Source organism: Apostichopus japonicus, chromosome 20, assembly GCF_037975245.1.
Source record: "Apostichopus japonicus isolate 1M-3 chromosome 20, ASM3797524v1, whole genome shotgun sequence".
Taxonomy (NCBI): Eukaryota; Metazoa; Echinodermata; class Holothuroidea; order Aspidochirotida; family Stichopodidae; genus Apostichopus; species Apostichopus japonicus.
Window position 1 is genome coordinate 5978088 of NC_092580.1, and position 26278 is coordinate 6004365.

At 36.2% G+C, this 26278-nt stretch overlaps 1 protein-coding gene across 3 annotated transcripts in view; it reads left to right on the forward strand.

Annotated features, from left to right (window-relative positions):
• Window positions 1-26278, forward strand: part of LOC139961178 (NACHT domain- and WD repeat-containing protein 1-like) — a 35447-nt gene that overhangs the window by 4822 nt on the left and 4347 nt on the right. For all 3 annotated transcript variants that reach the window (XM_071960169.1, XM_071960168.1, XM_071960170.1), the window contains exons 3-17: window positions 4669-4871; window positions 6513-6813; window positions 10037-10154; window positions 10939-11897; window positions 12056-12254; window positions 12589-12792; window positions 14120-14231; window positions 15106-15264; window positions 17122-17270; window positions 18041-18279; window positions 18619-18744; window positions 19337-19542; window positions 22009-22275; window positions 22649-22844; window positions 23947-24902. In XM_071960169.1, the coding sequence (XP_071816270.1) occupies window positions 4669-4871; window positions 6513-6813; window positions 10037-10154; window positions 10939-11897; window positions 12056-12254; window positions 12589-12792; window positions 14120-14231; window positions 15106-15264; window positions 17122-17270; window positions 18041-18279; window positions 18619-18744; window positions 19337-19542; window positions 22009-22275; window positions 22649-22844; window positions 23947-24902 (4394 nt within the window). The remainder of the gene's footprint in view (window positions 1-4668; window positions 4872-6512; window positions 6814-10036; window positions 10155-10938; window positions 11898-12055; window positions 12255-12588; window positions 12793-14119; window positions 14232-15105; window positions 15265-17121; window positions 17271-18040; window positions 18280-18618; window positions 18745-19336; window positions 19543-22008; window positions 22276-22648; window positions 22845-23946; window positions 24903-26278) is intronic.

The window sequence follows — 26278 nt, forward strand, 5'->3', positions numbered from 1 at the left end:
CAGTGCTATGGCCAGACTTATAAGCCGATTGATATGGTTAGAGTAGATCTCCCTGAATGAGGTAGTCAGTCCATTAAGTGTGATAAAACGACCTTTTCTATAATTTTAGATACCAATCCCAGGTTGGAAATAGGATGATAATTACGTAAGCAGTTTCTTTGTAAGTCGTTTTTCTTTAACACAGGAGTCACATGGGCAACTTTAAAAGAGTCTGGGACAGTTCCTGTTGCCATAGAAAGATTAAATTATGTGTGTAATTGAAGAAAGCAGCTCAGTCAGGCAACCCTTAGCTAACCATGTTGGCAATGGATCAAGTACAGTAAACATGACTTGGATGGTGAACTCAAAATAAGTTTCCTCACAAAGTCCTCAGAAACCTGAGGTAAAGAGTCAAGTAGAGTAAGAGATGATGGTGTAACAGAAAAAACTAAAGATGAATGCTGGCTCTGAATATTGACTGAGGCACGAACAATATAGTAAGCATATTTGCTTTTAAAATAAATATTGTGAAATTGGTGTGATAAAACTATTCAGGATCTCAAAGCCCTTGGACAAATAATTCTTAAATGGATTATCCTCAACATCACATTAGTACAGAGGGGCAAATTAAGAACAAAGTTCTTAGATTCTGGAAATCAATTTTGGAAAATGTCCTTGGTAACAGTGGAGCTGTTAGGCAAATATTCCCATTCATTCTAAGTAAAATACACACAGCAATTACCTTTATTGACTCTCTTGAGTGGATTGCAATGAAATTTAACACATAAATTTGCTTTTGAAATTGATCTTTACCTTGTGGAACTAAAGGTATTGAAAATTGAAAATTGAAAAAGTAAACTAAACTGAGAGGTAATTTTGATGGCAAAGGTATAAAGTTGTTTTATCATCATCCTTGTTCAGTTCAGTTAGCTTAAAGGGATGAGGATAAAACAGTGTGTGCATGAGAAAGAGGAGTTTCATTTTATGAGCACAGCCATTGCACATTGCAAACTGGTCAAGCATGTGAATATAAACTTCATGTCGCTCCTGTGAATTAGATAATATTTTGACCACTAGTCACTTCACATGATGGTCAGGTTGAGTCATACCAGTGATAGTTTCTTTTAAAGTGGTGTTGATTCATGTACTGAAGATAGTGTGTTGTCTTAATCGGGAAATCTGCCATAAACTTGTTTGAATCACTTCAGATTTGTAATTTAATGACTTGACTTTAGTGACTAATTAAAACACTGAAATGAACAAGGATTAACAAAACAAGATTTAATTGACCAAACCAAAAATGAATACACCCACGCCTTAGAAGGTCTAATTTCTCAAAATTTTGCTGCCAAGACAAATTTTGTTATTTTGATGGCAAAGGTATAAAGTTGTTTTAATCAACATCCTTGTTCAGTTCAGTTAGCTTAAAGGGATGAGGATAAAACTGTATTTGAGGAAGAGTAGTTTCATTTTATGAGCACAGCCATTGCACATTGAAAACTGAAGAAGCATGTGAATATAAAATTCATGAAGCTCCTGTGAATTAGATAATGTTTTGACCACAAGATTTAATTGATCAAACCAAAAATTAAGACACCCACCCCTTAGTAGGTCTATTCTAAAAAATTTGCTGCCAAGACCAATTTTGTTATTTTGATGGCAAAAGTATAAAGTTGTTTTAATCAACATCCTTGTTCAGTTCAGTTAGCTTAAAGGGATGAGGATAAAACTGTATTTGAGGAAGAGTAGTTTCATTTTATGAGCACAGCCATTGCACATTGAAAACTGATGAAGCATGTGAATATAAAATTCATGAAGCTCCTGTGAATTAGATAATGTTTTGACCACAAGATTTAATTGATCAAACCAAAAATTAAGACACCCACCCCTTAGAAGGTCTATTCTAAAAAATTTGCTGCCAAGACAAATTTTTAATTCAAATTTTCAAATTCACATTAGGCCTAGTATTAGCTAATAACCAACATTGTTTAATATGACTTCTTTAAGCAGTGCCATGGCATAAGGAGGCAGGAGGGTCATGGTTCAGTCGGAGGGTTTCCACTCAGCCAATTAAGTATTAGACCATTACTACAGGTTTATCCTCGCCTCTTTTTATAACCTCACACTGCCAATTCATTAAGCCAAATCTTGCATATAGGGCTACTAATGTAGACCTGATATATGGTCGTAATATGCCTCAGAATGTACGTCTAACTTTCTATTTATTTTTAGGGGGGAGGACTCTCAAATCCCCTAATAGCACTTCAATGACCCCAGGGCAGCATGCATCCATTATAACATACTTCATTTCCCGCAGGGCCATCCATAAAGGTTCAGGCGGCAGGAATCGGGCCCCTACAGTACCTTAAGCAGTCGGGGAAATTCTGAATTTATGATTATTTTTCGTTTTCACAACCTTCTGTTTAATGCTACTTATAATGACCTAAATTACAGTCTAATTGTCCCTCAGAATACACCATTTTGACGTCCACTTATTTCATTTGGTTTTTCTGGAGGAGGAGTTGAAACCCCATACATGAGAGTCAGTTTCAATGACTTCATGGCAGCACCTTCCTTTATAAAATACTTCATTCCCATAAAGATTCAGGTCACTAATTAAATCAGTCGGGAATATTTTGGAATTTACTATTATTATAGCACAACTCTTTAGAAATACTTATGTAAAAGTAGCTGGCAAAATTGTGTCATTTCCTTCCATTGCAATGAATAAACAGGTGTTTTCAGACGTTACCTCCGTGGAATTGTAAAAAGTGGACAATACGAGTATTGGACTGTGTTCAAATCTTGATCGGGCTGCATGTGTAGACTATTTTGTTTACATTTGTGTAATGAACATGCTGACATGGCCGTGGCAGTGATTTTAGAGTAAATTGTTCACGCCATAAGGGCAACAAAAAATCAAGTTTTTTCTATCGATTGTGAGAATTTTTCTCCATTGAACCCACCTGGTCAGAGTGCATTTTAGAATAAGAAACATTGAATCTACTTTGGAAATTATTTTTCCAAACTTCATCAGCAAACAGGTAGTGAGGCTTTAAATGATAAAGATACAAAATACACTACACATCAAATGGTCATCAAATATTCTTGTGGTATCATCACCAAGAACATCAGTAAAACACTCCAACCAGAAACATTAAATGGCATTAAAAGTGGTGCATAGAAAGTGATGTTAAGAGGGAACCAGCTTGTAGTATCCCACACTTAATAAAAACATGGTTTGAATGGCCCTACTTAAAGAGATTAATTGCTGTCAATTTGTCAGGTAACTTGAAACCTGTACTTTTCCTTGGTGGTTGACATAGTGGGAAAATTATGGAACGGCTGAATATGAGGATAGTGTCAAAAGCTATTAAAGTAAGGAAACACAAATGCCTATAGATGCATTTGGCTAAGAGAAACTTCTGTGGAATGACCAATTCTGAATCTAAACAGATTATGCTAGTAAATGTTGCATATAGTTAAATGCATTTAAATTATTCAATTCTAACCCTTCCAAAAGTTTGACAGGCAACTTTAAATGGAATTACGATGATAAATGCAACATATAATTTGAACCTCTTTAAGAATGTTAGAACTTTGACATATCAATTCCTTCACCCCCAAAAACGACACTAAAAAGTACTGCAATATAAGCTCTTTGAAGGATAAAGTGTGACTCATCACTCCTCAACGTGAGCGCTGTGGATCAACGCGGTCAGGAAGATTGGACTGATCCATTCTGTTGCGGGTTTTTTTTTATATTGCTGTGACGCAACTATTGCATTCTTAATGTATATGGGAATTTGGGTGGATAAAACTACCAATTAATGTGCTTTTAAAGTAATTTTGAGTTCGAAACGGTACAACAAAATCCAATACAATTACACAAAAACGATTAAACTGTGCGTAGTTACAGTACCCTATACTAGGCGCTACCATGCGGGCGTCTACAATAGCGTCTCTCGAAGTTGGGCAAGAAGGTCGATATTTTCTAACGAAGACTCTCATTTGTTACCTCTAGGTCCGATTGAAAACTTTAACCAATCACAATAATTTTTATATGTACAGAATCTGTCACTCATTTGTAATGCATATTCAATTTAGACAAAGAGGAGGGCCAGTGTTATAGAGACACAATTGAACTTTCAAAAATGGGAGTTTCAAAAGCCACACGACGCTACATGTTGCCATGTGTGTTTTACGTGTGACTTTTGGTTTTCAAAAGTTACGTATTTCTACATTTTTTAACCCCCAAAGTCCGATTGTGCCATGCTAAATAGAAACTAGAAAACAACAGAGATATGAAGAGATTTACTCCACCTTTCTAAAGATGTTTTAGACAAAGTGTAATGAAATGAGGAAAGAACTGTTATCGGTGAAGAAAAACATGGCCTAACAGTAAGTCAAGGAGGGGTGTGGGTAGTAACTGTTGTGACTTTCCGCCGCTGCATAAGGAAGAGCGCTAGGGAATTGATATGTTGCTATAAGGCGATCTGGAGAAACACTTATAGATCTTGAAGAAGGAGTGTACATGAAAACTTTTTGAATATGTAATCAATAATTCTTCTACAGTTACCAACAGGTAAAAAACATGAACGGGAAAGGAGTTAAATTGATGATAATGACTTTTGAAAAAGTTGCTGATGTTGTTTTAACAATTTTCTTCATTTATAAACTTCTATCAAGATATGACTGCCGAGAGAAATGTCATTGTAGATGAGTTAGAACCCCTCCTGCAACAGTGGTGCCTGATTCAAGGGCTGGAGTTCCAGCTAGTCGATATGAGATGGGGAGTACGAGATGAAGCTACTGATGATCACATGACCACCATATTGTGCCTTCAAGAGATTGCCAAATGCCAAGAGCTTTCTATGGGTCCTAATTTTGTGGTAAGTTAACTAACAGCCACGAGTACCTTGAACAGGACTGATTTTTGAAGGGTTTGTCCCTCATCTCAGATGACAAAATTTCTTGTTGGACAAAAAATACTATCTGAGAAAAAATTCTAATCATGCTTAAAAGCACTGTCATACTTTCCATTAGACATTACATAATCTTTTTAAACAGCCAATGTTCTGTTGGATTAATCCTGAAAGAATTTCCTTAGTTGCTCTTCAGACATTCAGAAATATTCTTAAAACCCGGGCTCAAATTTCACGATCTTCCGTGACGACCACAAATCACGCTGGACAACCTATAACCCTGCTAAGGTTGTTTGAGGGATGACTAGCTTATTTGCTATAAGTGCTCAACACTTTGCACAAATCTTGGAAATCTCTCCTTTAAATTAAAAATCTGCCCTCAGAAAGTGATAGTCTCTTGTTGTATCACCCTACATTCATATTAGAAACAATGTAAGAAATAAATCACATTTTGGTACGTTCCGTAATGAGGGGAAAATCCTACACTTTAGCTGTATGCACACCCCTTCGCATCGCTAACTTGCAGTTAGCATGTATTAGTAAAGACAGAATTTGCATACTGTACATATGCACTAATGGTTACGTACAGTATCCGATACTACAGAACCTGGTGGCTATGACCACGCATCTTTCTTCCTCACGGTTGCATGCCAGTATGACAAGCTAGCTCGAGTACAAGGTGTATGCAGTACTATTCTGTCCATATGGGCATACGGCATGCTGGTTTATGTTGCTGCAACTTGAATGCACATGCTGTATACCCTGGGCTTACCTTCTGTCTCTTGAAATGATTGCAAACTATTGTGGACATCATTTTTAAGTACCGGAGAATTCCGGCAACCCAACATGATTAACCATGAACAGTGTGATACACCACAGAAAATGTCTATAACTCTACACTTCAGTTCTGTCCAAGATTTTTGCAAAGTCGATCTCTGGGCTAAAGTTTAGAATCAGTGCCCGGAAGTACGTAAAGTACACCTCATACATTGTTTACATGTTACAGTGACAAGGTTAGGGTAACAAGGCTAGGGTCAATAGACATCTTTATACTTCTGGTCATAGACTCTAAATAGGACCGATATCTGTAAGACTAGTCACCAAGAGTAGAAATGATGGCTCGATCAGGCCGATAGACTAGGCCTGCGTAGCGTAACTTCAAGGTACTCACCTACAAGGCTAAATCAATACATTGTAGTATTACTTATGTACGGCTCACACACAAGTCGCCCCCATTTTAAAATCCAAGTGTTGGATAATCGCAGGACGTACGTAACTAACATAATATTCCCTGGGCATATATTTAGTAACTTTAGTGCACATGACGTGTGCGATGTACCACGTCAGGCAACTCCAGTAGTATTTTTGGTGCTTTCACTGGACAACCAACAAATCCTGTGGACAACCAAATATGAAGGCACCTTAAAGTTTTTTTAAAAACTCAGCCATTCTCAGGGATTATGCTTCTGCTTATCAGTCTTTTCACACATGGTTGTATTCAGAGAAGTCTTGTAGCAAATGATGTATGAAGTTTGATGTATGAAGGCAAGTGATGATATCTACAGCTTTTCTTAGAAATTATCACAATTATTTTTGTGTCCATTATAGTTTCTGCTTGGTCAAAGATATGGATATCGACCTCTTCCAGCAAGCATTCCTTCAGATGAGTTTGAGGATATCCTGGGAAGCATTGAAGATTTAAAACATCATCAGCTACTAGAGCAATGGTACAAGGAAGACAACAACTTGGTTCCACCAGCTCGTGTACTGCAACCGATAGGTGGCATTGAAGACCAGGAATGGCGCTATATCTCAAATCAATTGGAGGAGATATTAAGACAGGAGGCTGATAAACTCTTCAAAGCAGGAAAGATGCCATTTAAAGAGTGGCAAAAATACTTCACATCAGGTAAGTTTCATATATACAGCAGATCTGTCAATGGAGATAGATCAATTACCGTTTTCGGAAGGTGTATGGGGGGAGTGGAGGAGGGGGGTGGGGGGAGATGTGGATACATTGTCTGCTTTGGACGTGAACTGAAATCTCTCAAGAAATTCAGTAATTCTGAACGAATCATGGATATTCACAATGATTGGATTATCATTAATCTAGGAGGCCCTTAGGTTGAAAAACAACTTGACTTCTTCTGGTAAGCAAGCTTTTAAACAATTCATCCAATAATTCCACAAATTTAACGAAATGGTACATGGTTCCATTTGCAGTCTTGTTAAGTTGATTTCTAATCTTAGTTTTTCTGTGGTCACAATATTGGTTATTATTATTTGTGTGGGTCCCTTTGTTTTAAAATTGGTATACATTGTACACTGTGATTGTTACAAATTCAATGCAAAATGCAATTTCAGTGAAATTAATTGTGTAACACACAGTCTTGAAGTGTTTTAATGAGCAACATATTGTTTTGAGGAAATTTGCAAGATAGTTAATCAAGAGTTGGTTTGTAAAAAAAGAGAGGATCTATTGTTTTTAATGCAATGATGTAGTTTACAGTAGCTTTATTCTTTAATCTTATTCATTGTGTCATTTATTTAACTACAGATCTACTGTAGCTTGCTTTGATTATTTAATTGGTATGTATTTATATTCAAATATGGAATGCTTAAAACCATATTGCATCATATTAATTGCATGTATTCATTGTTGTTTTGTTTCTCTGCATGTTTGTGTATATACCTTCCAACGTATTCAGCTACTTGAAATCCTCAGTCTGCAGTGTGTGTGTACAGTAGTTAGTATTTGAGCAATTTCAAATTTCCATTGCTTCTTCTTTGAAGTTAAATGCAGGTAACTTGGAGCATCACAATAACCTGTACCAAACATGACCACACACATTTGATAGATCCTTATAGTATTAACAAATATCAAGACCAGACATAGTGGTAGTGATAGTGTTGTTCAGTCACAATATAAGACATGCAGCCTATATGGATTGCTGACAGCTGGTCTGTCGTGGGACTGTAATCTGTAATGCTACACACATAGGAACTGATGGTCTGGGCTTGGCTGATGAAAAAAAAACTTACACTACAGTACAGTAGTTTCAAAGCATATTAAAGTATATGCTCTACAAATTAATAGGACTTGGACAAGACAAATGGAACAAAAATATTTGCCAGATTTCCTATAAATTTGACCTTTGAGAAAAAAACAAGCAAAAGCTCATTTGTTTATTGGTATACCATTTTATGCCAGAAACTGACATGCCATTTGGATGAAAAGCTGCCCTGAGTACAAAAAGCCAAAAGAAGTCATAGATTTCCTAACAAGTTTCCATTTAATTTTGACCAAGTACCTCCTGGCCAAGTACACAAATTTTACTCAAAATGGCAGTTGACTATGCTAAGACATCCCCTAAACCTTGTTGACAGATGAATTTTATTTAATGATGGAAGTGCGACCTAATTCCAATCATATGCAGGAAAAAACTTCAGAATTATACAAATGGTGGCCATTTCTTCATGAATTGCAATGAATCTCTGCTACTCATGTGGCATATGAAATTAAAGTAGCACAACTTACCAAAGTCAATGAAAAAGATTGCTTCTGTATCTTGTTGCAAAGATTTGAAGCTTTGATGCACACAGTAACTTATAATGTACCATTCAAACACCATGGCAGAGGGGAGGGGGAAATTGCCTGGGGGAGAGGTTTGTATCTACTTATTATTTGAATATTGCTGAGATATGTGTCATTATGTTTTTAATATTATTTTTAATGTTTCAGTGTTAGAATAGACAGTGCAAATGGTAGCTTAGTACATATGGACTCAAGGATGCCTGGCATGTTGTGATTTATTGAGAAAGAAAGGGAGGGTGGGGTAGGGGTGTTACTGAAAGATAGTCCATATCCCTTATGTAAATTGTGTGTTGCAATCTGTTGTTAACTGTAATTGTTGTAAAGGTGTTGATGTTAAAGTGGTCTCTTGAAATTTAAGTGTTTAGTTTAGATTTGTAAACGATCTTCATTCAAGTTCCGTAAAGGAATTTCACTATATTTACTGTTTTTATCATTGTCAGAGAAACATAATAACAGTTGCTGGAAGTTTGTAGGACATTTCTATCACAAGTTCATGTCATAAAACATGCATTATAATTTTTACAGATTTTGGTCTTATTAATTGGGTTCCAAACAATGTTCAATATTCATGTTACAAAGTTTGTTTATACTTGTGTTAGTTTTATTTAGGTCAAACACCAACCCCCCCCCCAAAAAAAAACCACCCAAAAATTACGATGAATATGAACTAAAAGACCGTGGAGGCTATGAATTGTTAGAATCTACAGGTTCTTCAGCCATGCCCATTGATGTCTTGTTGTCAGTTGATTTGTGTTTATACTGTAGGTATTTGTTGTTTAATTATTTACCTTGCTGGCTTGAATTGTAAACATCATCTAAAGGCACTAATCAATCTTGTTTTGTTATTGTCAATATTTAGGATGGTTGCTATGTAACCCTATCAAGGTGCGGTATGCATATGAAAATATTGTACAATTTGTAGCTAGACCTGAGCAGGGAGTTGTACAACTCCCTGACCTGAGGTACAACTACAAACCTGTACTAATTAATTTTGGGTTTGATTTAAAAATAAATTTGTTTGATCTAAATGTAACAAATCTTTAAAAGTAAAACAAAAGTACAAGATTTCAGCTATCTCAGTAATATGATGATTTCACAATATTTCTTACAAGAATGTTATTAATTTTCTATTTAAATAAAACTGAAAACCATAACCTTTATCATCAAATCCAGAGGACATAGGCTCTGATCTAATGACCAAAAATTGTCAACACTACTTGCTGATATTGAAACAGCAAGTGTTATTACAAAAATCAAAGATCATAATAGCCAAGGATTTAGCTAGCGGCCTGTCTAGCTGTTCATTATCCGACTAAATGATGACCCTCCACCAACAAAAAATAAACATCAAATAGAATGAAGAAATAGAAATGTACATGAAAGGAAATTTACCAATTGTAGCCCACAATACCTGAGCCAGCTACACTCCTATTTGGCAAGATTTTCAAAATCACAACAAGTAATAGCACTTTGTTATTGCTTTAACCTGTATTTTCTTGTTTCTGAATAATCTTCCCACTTTATATTCTTCTTTCAGTCACAGAGCAGGAAATCAGGGTAGCGCTTGATGTTGACAACCCAAATAACCACTGCCTTGGGTTTATCCGTGAGATTGTGGACTTATATGAAAACTTAGATGACACTTTGGCAAAGCGGTGAGCTGCTTCTCTAAGTCCTTTTGTGATTGCAAAACACAGTTTATATGGTTGTTTCATCTATGTAAGCTTTGTATTAAGGGAGCTTTGTATTAATGGTACATACGATGGCCATTAAAAAAGTGCCATTACTTGCCACTGATTTGTGTAGTTAATATATTACATTAACCATAACAAAGATGGAAGGCAAAGTCAGTCTTGTTGTTTACATTTCAAGTAGTTCAAAACAAGGTAGAATGTCCATGGTATGCAGGTGTTATGTTTTATTACCTTTCATCTTAATGGTACATAGATGAATATTTACATGTCATGCCTTATGTGTTTGATAACCTCATTGCTACCTTCATTTATTATTACCTTCCTTTGGTTAGATATATTTCTTAGATAGTTTTCTTCAAGCCATAATATGGAGCTGCATTAGACCAACACTGCAAAACTAAATAATGGCATGCATAACATTATTGTTTATATTTGGTTGAATAATGTGGAAGAAATTAGATAAATGCTATAAATGCACCAAGTCTTTCTTCTCTGCTAAAACTGTGAAATGGCTGGCAATAACATAACCAGCACAGAGTCTATATGGTAGTTAGGCTTTAGTTATTGCTGAAAGATATATCTTATATAAAGTGCTGTACACAAAGGGTACCTTTTGATAAATGTTTAAAATAATATATATCAAAAATCAACAATGTTTCTTGCACTTATGCAGTTACGTCAATTAAATATAAATTATCCTTGCATCAACTAATACCTTCATTTATGGTTATTTATTCCTTTATAGCTTCTGCGACATTAAGGAAGGACAAGCAGATAAAGAAGCTAAAGATCTCTTGGACCAGTTTAAGTTGGAATTTGTTCCAACAGTTTTAAGTAACAGTAACATCCAGCGCCATCAACTGAATTGGACCCCGAATGGTATCGACCTAGAAAGCAAAGTACATCAAAAGTACTTACAAGACATCAATGCACACTTCTTGACCTGGGTTAAAGCTCAGGTTGGACGAGCTAAGAAACAGAGCGAAAACTTAGATCTTGCCAATGATCCCCTATTGTCAGAAGTTATTCATCACGCTAACTTTTGTGCCTTTAAATGCAACACTTTTCGTGGTTGTGACGAAACCCTGCAGGAGGTATTCCTGCGGATAGTGATTTCTGAGGAGAGTAAACCATTAGTACTGCATGGTGCATCAGGTAGTGGCAAGACTTCCATGGTTGCTATGGTAGCCAAGCAAGCCAAAAATACCCATGGCATGAATATGCATGTTGTTCTTCGATTCCTTGGTACCTCCTCCCAGAGTTCTTCCATCCTCCATGTCTTACAAAGTGTTGTCAAACAGGTCTGCAAGCTCTACGACCTGCCTCTCCCAGCATTCAATACTTTGGATAACTTCAACAATTTAATTCTGTATTTACCTACTCTGTTGAAATCTGTTTCAACACACTCCTCGCAGATTCCACTGTTACTTATTTTGGATTCCTTGGATCAGTTAGAAGATTCTCACAGAGCTTACAAGTGCAAATGGCTTCCGAGAAAATGCCCCAAGGGTGTTCAGATCATCTTATCTACCCTGCCTGACATGTTTGAGATTCTGGATAGATTGAAGGAAATTATTGTGGATAGTAACTGCTTCATTCCAATTCAACCACTCTCAGAAGGGACAGGAGCAGACATCTTGGATCACTGGATGAAGTCCATCAAACGAAAAGTTTCCAATGACCAGAATGAAGTCATTAAGAAAGGTCAGTTTATGTCCATGGATTCATAATTCAGCTGGATGCATAGTCAGTAATATTAAAATATCTTTGCCCTAGTTAATTCAGTAACCATTTATGAAAAATACTAAATTACATCATTTACTTATTCTGATTTTCTCAATCAACTTTTTACCTCTTATTAGTTTTCAGTAAATGCCCACAGCCACTTTTCTTGAAATTACTGTTTGAGCAAGCAAGAAGGTGGAAGTCTTATGATGAAGTAAGTGAAGAAGAACTTGCCTCTACTGTTAGAGAAGCCATCGGTTTACTCTTTGAGAGACTAGAGAGACAGTTTGGTGAAAAGCTGGTTTCTCATGCCTTGGGATATGTTACTGCTGCAAGGTTAGTTCATTTAACCATATGGTTAACAGTAGGAGTATCAAGGAAAAGCTATGAGTGGTGGCCAGTGGGTGTGGTGTGGGAGGGTGCTTAGTGTGATAAACTGTTGCTTAACAAGTGTTACATTTACATACATCATCATCAAACGCAAGTAGTTTCATGTAATTCTTATGATATTTGAAACCATGCAGTGTCTTAATTTTAGGAGTCTTTGCAAATGCAGAGGAAATAGTGACCAATGTTAGAATCTCTACTCTACAAGTACATCACTTATATAATAAAATAATGAAATTCCTCACTCTCTGACACAAACCTGTTTCTTGAAATATCTTTCTAGGAATGGTGTGACCCAAGATGAACTCCAGCATATCTTATCTCTAGATGATGAGGTTCTGGATGAATTATACCAATATTGGCCACCTCCTGACCCTAAAGAGGTTGCACTACCTCCTCTGATCTGGGCAAGACTAAGATTTGAACTGCAAGAGTATATGGCAGAAAGACAGGCAAATGGAAGAACTGTCATGACATTGTATCACAGGTAAAATACTAAGGAAGACAGTACCCTTTGAATTTGAGGCAATTCAATGTTTAGTTTGTGTTTGCATTTTAGTGTGTAAAATATCTCCATTGAAATAATATGAGCTATTTTGGCACAACTAGTAGTAGCAGTAGAAGTACAAATCAAATCATTTACGATATCAGAGCCTGCAATTGTTTATAATACCTTTGCAATCGGTGTTCTCATATCACTATTGTGGAGATTTTAGTACAAAGGATGTTTTATATACTTTCTTGCTCAAGTGGGTATTTTGAAAAATGTCGACAGCAAAATTAAAAGGGCATTACGGTATATTTTGCTGTCAGTCTGTCGGTTAGATATAGTGTGGACATAGCGGCAATATGCTATGAAGCCTTATACTTATTGGCCTAACCTTACAGTATGTCATAGTTGATTGCTTGTATACATTACTGTGTCAGTTAACTGCAAAGTTATAGTGAATGGTATCATACATATGTTCCACCTCACAACAAACAGCTGTTTCCGGGGATTATACGTCATACAATTAGACAAAAGCTGCTCCTCAAATTGGCGGTGACCACAGGTTTCACTTTATATATTTGAAAGTCAATTTGTTAAAATACAAAATTACGTGGGTTTTAGTTTGGAATAGACTTTGTCTAGCACATATAAATGTCTGGTTTAATCCTAATCTTCCTCTGTAATTGCCTGATTCATCAGTCCACATGGGGGCTGCCATTTTGACTTTCTACAACCATCACCTGATTTCACAATGCTTCCTCAATGGCTATCCATTATAATCGGATCAGAGTCATGTCATTGACAGCCACCTACTGTCACGACCCAACTCAACTGCAAGGAAACAGCCCCTGACGACACAACGAATGTCAAACATGTTTGATCTGCCCGATTTGGTCACAGCAAGGACCGACTGTCAGATCTTGGTCTGGTCAGTAGCAAAATTTCCCACAAACTGGATGGACCCGGCTGCAACCTGACTAATTTTTTTGTTGCAGTTGCATCGGGTCGGTGCAGTGTGCGCCTGTCTTTACTTCTCTTTAACTGGGTTGAGAAAGTTTGTGAGGATTTGCACAATACAGTCATTTGAGTTCATGACACTGCAGGTTGCCTTAAGCTTGCTAGAAATGACGTGACTCATACATGGAATGGATGGACTTGTGTGACATGATCTTTGGGAAGCCAAGTGTGTACAACATGTCTATTCCTTTTCCTTGAAAATATTCTGCTGCCTAAAACATTTTTGAAACAACTAAACATTTTATTCCAAACTTTTTCTAGATTTTATCACACGATGAATAAAGTTTCAAACTCTCATTTCTCGTAGACAATTTACTGAAGCTGCTCAGGAGCGTTATCTATCGACTGATGCAAGGAGAAAGCATTGTCATCGAGTTATGGCTGATTTCTTCAGTGGAAAATGGGCCAAAACCCAAAAGGTGATTATTTGTAACATTATATAAAACGTTATTGAGAATCAGTTCTTATTTAATAGGTTTTAGGTATTAGTAAAGTTAAATGCACATGTTTAAATCACATAAATATTGCTGGTAGCTGGTAATTAGTCAGTGTGGATAACGGCTTCAGCCTTGAAAGTAGGCATTGCTAATAACCACAGCTTTGAAAGTGAAGTAGGTCTAATCTTAATGCTGGTGCTTCAATGGTCATTAAAGATCTGTTAGTGGTTTTAAGAGTAGCATCATGTGAGTGTTTAGTTCATATGAGATTGGCAAAATAGAACATTTTCAATCACCTTTACTTCAGAGGATACATTACCTAAAGGGTATATCACATCAAAGGTATATCATCAGATAATTAATATGCATTTAAGTTATAGCAACAAATAATCAGAGTATCAGTGAGATTGCTTCAGGAAATGTCTGTCTTACCCTTTGTCAGTTGTAGTGAATTCAAGCAGAAAGAGCAGTGATTAACATAGTCTGATATTTCAACAGTTTCAATCTTTATTTATGTTTTTCCATTGGTAAATTGGTTGGTAGAAAAGTGAAAACTTAATTCTGATGTAAATTAACAATGTTAAAAAAAAGTATAGTAAATTGATAAGCTTAGTGACTGAAGTGTCAAAATCCACTTTTATGAAAACATGGAAATATAATCAGGTGGGTGAGTGAAGTAACTTTGCACATTCATAAAATGGACTGTCTGTGTGGAAAATACTTGGCTTGACTGATGAATAAAGCTCTGTAAAACTGAATGACAGCTGGTGTGGCAAGAAGAATGTACACAATGCTTTTACTCTTCAGGTCCATAATTTCTGTTTATTAACTCTTTAATAATTTCATTTCCCACTAGACTTTGCATCTCACATTGGATTCAATGACACTGAATCCATTTCGCATGGTCCCTCAACAACCTCTTACATTCCAGACAGATTACAACAGGAGGAAACTTCATGAATTACCATTTCATTTAACTCTTGCTGGAGAAGAGGCGTTAGAAGAGATCTGCTCGGTAATTAACACTTAAAAGGTTAAAGGGACAGTGAAATCTCAAGCAGTGTTTGCATTAGGATGCGTGATCGCAGGATTCCCACAATTTATCTAGAGGGTCCCACGAAAAAATGTTCTTATGGGGGGAATTTCCTGCAACAATTCCTGGTACTTTCTGAAACTTGCACCATGACTGTAGTTACAAAACTTGCCAAATAACAAGCCAGATATTATAAAGTTTGTTGCTTTTGTAAGGAGTAATGTGATTGGTCAAATCTTTCCAAAAAGCAAACACTGGTTTTGTTAGTGCTGCACTGCACTGCACTGCACAGTGTGTATTGTGTTTATTTGTCACAATTGTGTTTATTGGTCACAACGGTTGACCATGTGTACTGCACTGTATGTACTATTTGTGTGCTAAATCTCAGTATGGGCAAATGTACCATCATCTAACTACTAACATCCCCCACCCCCTTCAAAGAAAGAATTAAAATCCCCCCAAAATTGACTGGGAAATGCTCTCATTTTTTTAATATACTAGTTTACAATTTATGTAATATAGACAAAGATCTCATTGATCTAATTCCCATGTTCATTGGTTGTTCCAAGGCTGAGAAATAAGTTCTGAATTTGGCTCACTTCCTTACCACATCATGAACAGATAATTCACCAGGAAATAATAAGCAATAGTGAAAGTGAAAGAAAGTATTGCCAAGAATGGGATTTAAATTAGTGATGTAATGATCACAAGTTTGGTGATGTATGAACCAATTTATCCAGCTTTTAGTTTGTGGGGATTCCCATCAACCGTACCTATAATTAAGAATTCATATATAATTAAGAATTAACTTGTATAATAAAGAATAAAGAATGTGATTTGAGGTAGTGACTTAAGGATTACAAGTTTGGTGATGTATGAACTTATCTATCCAGCTTGTAGTTTGTGGGGATTCCCATAGTTAAGGGGTGCTTGTTTTTATTGAGTGTGATCCCTAGTTCATTAGTACAGATTGTGCTACTGTAGCTACTGACAGACATGCTCCAGCAAAGAGTTGGTTCAATATAGGGATCAATTCAGATCCTCAGATCTTCAACATGTTTAGATACAGTTCCCAGGCTAACCATCCTTAGCCACAGACTTCCTTGTCTACATAATACAAAAGCAAAATGGTTGAAATTATATAAAGTGTCCAGTAGTGCTGATAGTTGTAATTGATTAATCACCAGTAGTCGGGATTACACTTTGGAAGTTCAATTAATCGCGCTCAAAACCTAAGTTGCGATTACTGGACTACAAGCTAGCACTACACATAATCTGCTTTTGAAAAATAGCCTAAGCTATCAAAAACAATACTAAAGCAGGAACCTTGTCAGCAAATATTGCTAAAGTATAGGTTCTCACAATGCTAAACTAGCATTGTGCTGTGTTAAAAATTGACAAGCACCTGCTCTGGTTAGATTCATGCATTTGCTTGTCAGTAATATGCTTGTCAATTCTGCAGTGCAACATTCAGTTCTAGCAATGTTTAATCGCAAATTCGCAAGTTCTTAATCATTTATGCTTGCCAAAGTATTTGTCATACATATGTTTCAACATGATTTAGACACCACATGTTAAAAGACACAAAAGAACAAATGAAGACAGTGTATCATGGAGAAATATTTGTTTTGACTGTATTTCTGCAATGTAAAATGACAATGATGATGTCATAACTGTAACCTAGTAACCGCGAGAAGAGCTGTGCGATTAATCAACTACAAAAGAAAGAGTCGACTATCAGCACTAGTGTACAACATGGGTTTTACTATTGATAAGAAGGTGTTCTTTGTTAAGATGCTTGAAGTTATGTAATTTACACTTTTCACCTGTATTTTTCAGCTGGTATATGGAAACTTTGAATTTGTAAACTCCTACGTGAAGGCATTTTCAGCTCAGTTGATGATCGAAGAGATTTCATCCACTTTAAAGGTTATGCCTGAGAATCACAAGTTGCGCTTACAACTGGAACTTTTAAGAGATACACTGAGGTAAGTGAACAAAGTTTGGAGTGGTTTGCCTGGTATTTGAATAATTTTAAACCATATAGAAGGCGAGGAAAAGAGTTTCCTGGTCAATTTATGAAAAGCAATTCAAGACTGAAAGGACAGAATATGAAAGGAGTCTTGAAGAAATCTTAAGAGATATATTATTTTGTCATAGCACAACCAACAATTTTGTATTATATCTATGTGAACTGACACTGGCAAAGAAGACCATGACTTTCACAAAAGTTTGAATGAAACTTTGAGCAAGCTTAAAATGAGATAATATATCAACAAATCAATGTATCTAATCTTGGAGCAGTTGCTGCCTTTCAATATTTCCTCATATTTGCTAAATGTAATGTAATTTTGAAAAATCATGTCTTAAGCTTACAGGGGGGCATTCCATTTAACAATTACTTACTGGATAACACAATTATGTAATGAGTTATTTGTAAATCAAACTTTATAAACAGAGCTAAAGGTAACTAGAATAATCATTATGCACCAGCAGTAATGAAACCTAGAAATGCCATTGACTTCCTAGAATTAATTTAACCTGATGGTAAGATATGTACTTTTTGTCATCTTTGCAATCAAGTAATCAAATACACATAGGAATGAAATCTTGTTATCTCTGTACAACATCTACCTATTGTGGTATATATATATGTTGATTGTATGTATGCTTGAGTCACTTCTCATTCTGTAGTGAGCTCAAATAATGAACTTCCCTTTATCACAATCCCTTTATTTCTTTGGTCTTTCATTTGCAGACTTGCCAAGCCTACTATTGAATTTGAGGGTTCCTTACAGACTTTAAGTGCAGAGATATTAGGAAGACTGCAGGGTCTTGCTGACACATCTGAGACAGAATTCAATGAATGCTTAAAGCCTCTTTTAATGAGTGCCTGGGAACATTGCCAGAATGATCCTGAACCACTTCTTGTCCCAATGAGAGGGTCATTCCCACAGCCAGGAGGTCCTTTGAGGACAACATTGGTAGGACATGCAGGTGAGACATAGTTCAGGAACTTTTTTTTCATGGTATCAATTAAATATAAAAGAAAAGTAGTCAATTAATTTTTCTTGTATACAGCTCTCTGTCAGGATTGCTTAGAACAAATAGGAGGCATTTTGACATTAAGTGAAACACATTAAGTCTTCTTATAATGTTAATCATATGGCAAGTGCAAACAAGTGGTATTTAGAAATTACTGAATTTTCTAAGCTCTATCATTTACTGATACAAACAACTTGGAGCTTGCTGTTGTAAGTACAAAGAACAAAATATTTTTCTTTTGTTTCTTTTGGGGGATGACTTGACAAGGATTTAATGTTTTATCGTCTGCAGGAAATGTTAATAAGATTCATGTGAACAAGAACTGTTCTATGCTCGCATCTGCATCTGAGGATGGCACCATCAGGATCTGGGATTTGAATACAGATGAGACCATCTACATTCTCATCAGTGGATCAAGTAAGTCTTTTATGAAAATTACCAGATCAGTACAGATCTGTATGTGATAGGATGTGTTAACTAATCAAGCGCTGAACACCGTTCACACATTCTTATATGCTTGTATAGTTTTGTTTAAATCAATTTCAATGGGTGTTATTAGTAAACTTGAATAAAATCCATTATTATTGTTATTTTGAATTTGAAAGGATTCCTTGGAAATGCTCTGCAACATGGATGTTTAACACCATACTTGTGTGCTGTGTTCTAAGATGAAAAACTTGAATTTTTTTTTCTGTTAAAATTTAGGTCTTTGCTACCATTCCTAGCAGGATCTTCTCTGTAGTAAACTGGAGCTGTGTTTTTCTCTGAAGATAATTTTGTTAGGGTCAAAACATAACTTTCACCAACACAGATTACATCTTGAAAATTTCAAAAAATTAACAATAACTTTGCAATTCATTTATAGTTTCTTATTCAATTTATTTTCATGTCTAAATAACATATATATTTAATTCAATTGAATTACATTCAACAACGGAGGAGACAATTACTTTTTCCTGCTTTGATTTTCTGAACTTGTAAACATTTCTTTTCTGTGGTTAACAAACAGATCATCCCATGGTTGATACTTTCATCTCTTCCGATGATGAGTGGATCGTTGGCTTGAACAGTGAAGGTGTCTTACATGTTTGGGGTATGAACACTGGTGACTTGCTGTACAGTGTGCAGATCTCTATGCCATCATCCAAGCACATTGGTCTGTTTGTAACCAATGACAGTACAAAGATTATTTGTGTCACAGAAAGTCACATTGAGGTGAGATATAATGATAATTGATATTTGTGGTATGGGAGATTTATAATTGGTATAAAGTCTTTGACATTAGAATTAAAACTTTAGAATTAAAACTACGCGGCTTAGGGCTAGTGCCCCTGAATAGGGATTATACAGGCGTAAAGACGTACAATCTCGTATAATCTGTAAACGTAGGGTGTTCGCAGCCGCTTTACATAGCAGAGCTTCTATGGGTTAGAATAAACTGTGATGAAGAAAAGAGTCGGTAAACTCAGAATCGCACCAAGCCCAATTAATGACTTTCCAAAATATTCAACCACAGAGTTAGCATACACTTAAGCCGATAAGAATAAGAGTAACAAAGAAAACAGCGCTACCAGGAGCACAAACGATCGATACAATCAGTGCAAAAACTTTAGCAAGGAAACTACATGCCGAGTGTAAATTTTGTTTTAATATGCAAATTATTAATGGTACTGTGCTGCACGATTAAAACTTAACCTATTGCGACACACACAAATTTTGGGAAGCTGTTGTGGAAGTAACTTTTGTATCAAATGTAAAGTACTGTAAGGTACTATAATTTGTAAAAGACGGTTTTCTTCAGGTGGTAAGGAAAAGGGGTGCTTCGGTGAACTCAATCTCTTTGTATAGTATTTGGATAGTTAAAATGACCATGTACATGCAGTTTCTATTTCTCTTTAAGTAAGCTCTACTTAGCATTTTTATCCTTTGTGGATCTTTATTGGAATAAATACGAAATACATTGTTTGACGCCAGTATTTAACAGTAAGCATTTCTTAAATTGTTGACTGAGCTTCAAAATCCATTTTCAAATAGTATGTTTTCATGAAGGTTTTATAAAATCGACATATAGCTAGGGTAGGAAAATATTAACTTAACCACATTAACGAAAGTTGTTCTATCCAAATAAAATACATGTTTCTCGTACTGAGATCTGAAAAAAAAAACGGGCGGCTTGTTTTCTTCTTTTCATGCGCTAATACTAGATTGGAATATGTGGCAACCTTTACAAAATAATTCTTAAGGATAGCTTAGATTTCTTGTAATCCAAATAGAGACTTGGGAATCAGGAAAAAGGAGACCTCTTGCGCGGATTAGAAACATGTTTTGTTTTTAACCGGCCCTGCTTCAAAGTTGTTGGGTGGAAGGTTTTTATTCTTTTCATTCTGTTGGAACCAACGGTAAATTATGTAAAAAATTGACACAAGAAATGCTTAGTAATACTTTATTATTTCTTCAAAATGTTGCCAACTTTTCAAGGTAAACTTATACTCCGTGGAACATAACCTCTACAACTGAGAAAAAAAGTCGGGAAAAGAAACACTGAATGGAAACCCATTTAACGAAAAACAGTTATAAGTTCTATGCCCTCAAACACTTTACCTGCGTCCTCTTCGCTGCTAGGTGAATATCACGTCTTAAACTACGATTTAAGAAACGGCTGTTTCAAACATCTCACTAATTCTTTCGGCGACTTTAATCCTATAAATTGAGCACAATAGCATTTCCTGTGTATAAACTCGTACATGGATTATACGAGGTGTCTACGCGGTATCTACGTGGCGTCTACGCGGCAATTTGTTTGTCAACGAGTTTATACGCGATTGTACGTGTTTATATGTCTTTATACGATTCTTTGCGCGTACACATGTCCAGTTATACGTGAGCGGTACTGTAGTCCATCTTGTTTGTTCATTTCTGTATGTGGTGTGCTTTCAACATATAACATTGACCTAAGTATCACTGAGCCCACTTCCTATGCATGTTGTGCTATGACATCAGTATCACAGAGACCCACTTCCTATGCAGTTTGTACATTGATGTCAGTATCACAGAGACCCATTTCCTATGCAGTTTTAAGCTTTGACCAGTTTGTTGCAACAGTTGCATGAGTATTAGTAATTGTCTTTTTCATAACATATGGAATATTTGATATTATCAAACTTATGCGACTCTTTGGCATTGGTAAAGAGATGTTCAAGCAAGAACTAAAACCCACTTTATAAGTAAGAGAAGTTAATTGAGACAAACATTGAAAATCTATTACAAGGGGATAATTCGTTTTCAGTAAACTTTCTGTAAAAACCCTAGTCATAATATTAGTTTTCGTATATTGAGATATGTTAAGAGTTCATGATTCATGGTTTGTTTGTATATGTTATGGTACCTATGTATGAATCAACACATTAACATCAAACAAATTAAAACATTGGAATCAACTTGAAATTGTACTGACTTTAATACAAGGGCAGTTACCATCTCAACATTTTACAATGGCAAATTATTTAGCAGCGTAAGAGAGTGTGGAGAGTAAGTAGTTTAATTGATATGAAGTATATGAACTTATGTCGGAAAATCAAAAAAGATCAATCAATTTTAGAGAAGCATCAGAGGCTTTGTAAAATTACTTCAAATAGCGCAGTTGTTGTAAACTTACGGTTGGTTGACTCATTTTTACCCCAGGTGTACAACATTGATGATGGAGGTCTATTGTATTCCACACAAACAACTAATGATGTACTTACTTGTGTGGATGCACCTACCACTGCTGATGTCATATCTACCGGGACACAGAGGGGGTCAGCCTGGGTGTGGTCTGTTGTGGATGGATCCTCTTTGGCTCATATAGTACCCGATGGAACTGAGGACATTGGTAGAGTAATGGTTATGAAGTTTTTCTCCTCGAAGAACTGTGCAGGACTTGTCTATGCAACTGAAAGTGGATACGTGGTAGGTTTCAGTTGAAGGTCTCTTGTGGTATTGCATAGTTAAGGAAATCACAAGGAAAGTTATTAAAGCCAGTTGGCAATGAATTATTGGAGTTGGCCAGATTGTGTGTAGTTAATATCATATAAGATCAAGGAGAGCGGGTGTGGGTGCACGCATTCATGGTAATATTGATAATTGCATAAAGGTTTAAACAACTTGCAAGCCTGCAAGGGTTTGGAAAAACTGATTTAGGAAAGATGAAAGAGTGTCAATACAAACCCAATAAAAACTAGATGTATTACACAGCCGGATAAAATACTTGCCATTTTCCTACCACATCAATACTTCACTATTTTTTTCATCTACTTCAATTTCTCTTGCTTTTTTGTTTCAGATTTTTGCAAAGAGTGACAAGAGTGCTGAAAAGGACTCTTATAGCATCAAGAAGGTCTTCCATGTACGATCGACTGGAATCTGCAAGGCTCTGTGTGTGAACAGAGATGGCAACCAAGCATGGGTGGCTGTAGGCTCATTTATTTATTGTTTCCAACTTAACGATGATGGTGATGAACCTACGTACATTCTCAAAGGTACACAACAGATTTTGTTTAATTTATACAAACTCAATTTTGACCATATCACCACTTCTTGAGGGTGGTTTTGGTTTGACCAACATACTGGATGTCACCCTCAACAAGCGGTTCTATGGTCACAGTCAACAACATGAAGACTGAGACCCCTCTGTGACCCCTTATATCAATCTCTTTTGTGTTCACCCTGCTCATTAACCTATCTGTATTTTGTGCTTGTATTTTGTCCCTTGTATTTTCTGTTACTTGTCATTCTCTGCCTCTGAAAATGATCCTGCTAGGATCAAAACGTCAGGCCCACTTACTTTTACACAGTCTTAGTACTTAAACAACAAGTTATTGTTGGGTTTCTATGATGAAGCTTAGGAAGCTGAAGAATTTTATCTTGCTTCAGCTCATTGCTGAGCAAAATGAATTGATATGTTGTTTTACTAATGAAACTGATGAAAGGTAAAAAACTGGTGTTTTGGTAATTAAACCACTCGAAAGAATATTGCTTCAAGTTAAGTCACTGAGACTTTACCATTTTGATCTACTTGTAAAATCTGTTGTTGTAGGTAAAGCACTCTTGCTGATCAAGGTACTTTACAGCATACAAGCACATTCTTTGATAGAGCATGATGGAAAAGGTCTCCTTCATGTAACTGCATAGTATATAGAAGTACATATCTGTAGAAAATAAAAACTGTTTTAAAATTCTTAATTACACCCCATTTGATGTGACAAAGAAACAATACAAATAACTTAATTGTTGCCAAGAGTGTATCATTTGAGCTTTCAGGTCAGATGACCAAAACCTTGAGAAGGCAGTATTTTTAAAGCAACCTTGTGTTCTGTTCTCGAAATTGCCTCTTCCAATTATCAATTTCACTCCAACAACTAGTGACATATTCCATCCAGTGGTAGAAAGTTTTTCGGCTCATTTAAATAGCTTGTAGAGATTAACCTTCCTTGAGGTATCACTCTTTAGTTACTAAGCATTTGGTGCCACACTAATGCAACCAACTAACAGGATATTCTGTGTTAACTAGAATATGTTTTAACCAATACCATCCTCTCTAAGGTGTATCAATGGAGTTAATTTATTTTTTTTCTGTTGTAGGATATCGGACTGAAATTCTCTCCTTAGTCATTTCTCATGATGATAAATATCTGATTGCTGGACAGATTAATGATATCATGATGGTATGGCTGTTAGATGTGATGGACCCCACACCTAAAGCCCTTCACCCTCTAGAAGGACTCAATGCCAATGTTTCTCATCTAGCCTACGCATTGGTGGGACAGAACCAGCATATGGTCATCTCTGCATCTACCAATCTGCCATACATCAAACTTTGGGATCTGCAGAAGGTTTGCATGGATCCAACTGTGAATAAGACATTCTTTTACAAAGAAGGACCATTAGTACTGACTTCTGACAGTCAGTATGTGGTCAGTCTAACTTCAGAAGTGTCCATGGAAGGAGCCGAGACTCACATTCTCAATGTTTGGGATTCTACGTCAGGGAAGACGCATGAAGTCTGTAAGACCAGATGCTTTGTCCAGTGCCTCACTATTACTAGCGATGACTTGCATCTCTTCTACAGTGCCGGGGAGGGGGTTGTCTGTCAATACAACCTCCAGACAGGGGAACAGGTTTGTTGCTTACAGGGTGGCAAAGGAAAGGTATGTCACATTGAAGTAAGAGCTGACGATAAGTATCTCCTGGTACTTAAACAACATCTCGATACCGGCGCATACTTTATTGAGCTCTGGCATTTGCTCACAGGCCGTCACCATGCCATCAAAATCAACCAGGAGGGTGAGATTAAATGTGCTACATTGACAGAGCAAAATATGGTGATAATGGCAGGAGATCAAAGTGGCATATTACTCTGTGATAGGAATGGGAATCAGATACCTATGAAGGGTAACAAGGGTCACCAGAAGATGATGGGTGTGGTTGAACTGTTGGTACTGAGTCACGATGAAGAACTACTAGCATCCAAGACTTCAACACCAAAGGTTCACGTCTGGAGTCTCAAGAAGCATCAAATTCTACAGACACTAGATGAGGTCAGTTTCATCCTCTCAAACTTAAGACACCTAGCCTTTCCTTCTTGATACATGTTTAATATTGCACCTGATAGAAATGCAGTGCATTGATTGAACTGCAGCTTCAGTCAGCATCTGTAAAATGCAGACAGTTTTGCCGGGATATGAAAAGTGTGCACTCCAGTGTAAAAACATAGCTTTGTGCTTAATATGTGTGATGTGAAAAGAATGCCTTCAGGCAAACTGATGTGCTATTTAAAGAGTTTTACACCTCCGCTAAATATGCACTTTCTTTTAGGAGGTTAATTTTAAGTGTTTATCAGTTCTTCCTCATATTGTGGTGATTTAAACAGAAGATATAGTGCACAGTCACTTAGAAGTATTTGGAAATTGCTGGTATGCAGAGTTTGCATGTACTATTTGATAGAATTGTTATCAAAATTTGGATAAATTGTCATTAAATATTGTCATTTGGATAAATTGTCCAAAAAAAAATGTCATTAATTTCCCTTGGACACATATCATTATAGATATTATTCTTTTCTTGTTGAGAACCTTGGGGTTAAAAACTTATACATGTTTCTGTCCCTTCTGTTACTATTACTTGTCATTTAGCTTTTGAAGAAGATCCTGCTAGGATCGAAACGTCAGGCCAACTTACTTTTACACATTCTCTTACACAGGCTCTCTAGTGGATAAGCAGTTTGCTAACAGTTTTATTTTATTTTGAAATTTGAAAACACAGGCATTACATTTCACATTTACTGCAAACGGATAAAAATAGACTGGACGCTATGTTATGATTCTCTCCTGCACCTTATCCTCAAACCATTTCATATATTTAGGATCCTGTCAGTTATTATTTTCCTGTTTAATTATAACATTTTCATTAAATGTTGGCACACAACTTTTGCAGACTTTTGTCATTTACCAGCCTCCAATCAAATGTATTTGTAGTGTATATCGGTGATGTACTGTATGAATATATTGTGGAAAGTAATGTTTTATGCTGACTATCTGTTTTCAGCAATTACCTTTGGAACTATGTTTGACATGTTTACATTTAATTTCCCTTCGACACATATCATTATATACATTATTCTTTTCTTGTTGAGAGCCATTGGGTTAAGAACTTCAAATTTACCCAGTCGTTGAAAAGAACTAGTAGCCTAGGCCTAACTAAATAGGATATAGCACATCGGCTATTAAGCTGCCATGGCAATGTTCATGCCATTAACTCGGTAAGGTCTTTGTGGGTATGATGGAGGTGGTTTTATTTCAAAACCTGCCTCCTGTTTGATCTCTACTAGGGAAATAAATCTAATTTTCTTCACTAACTACTTGCCATGTGCTCTGAATAGTTTATTCCTTTATTAGTGACAATACAAGACATGAAT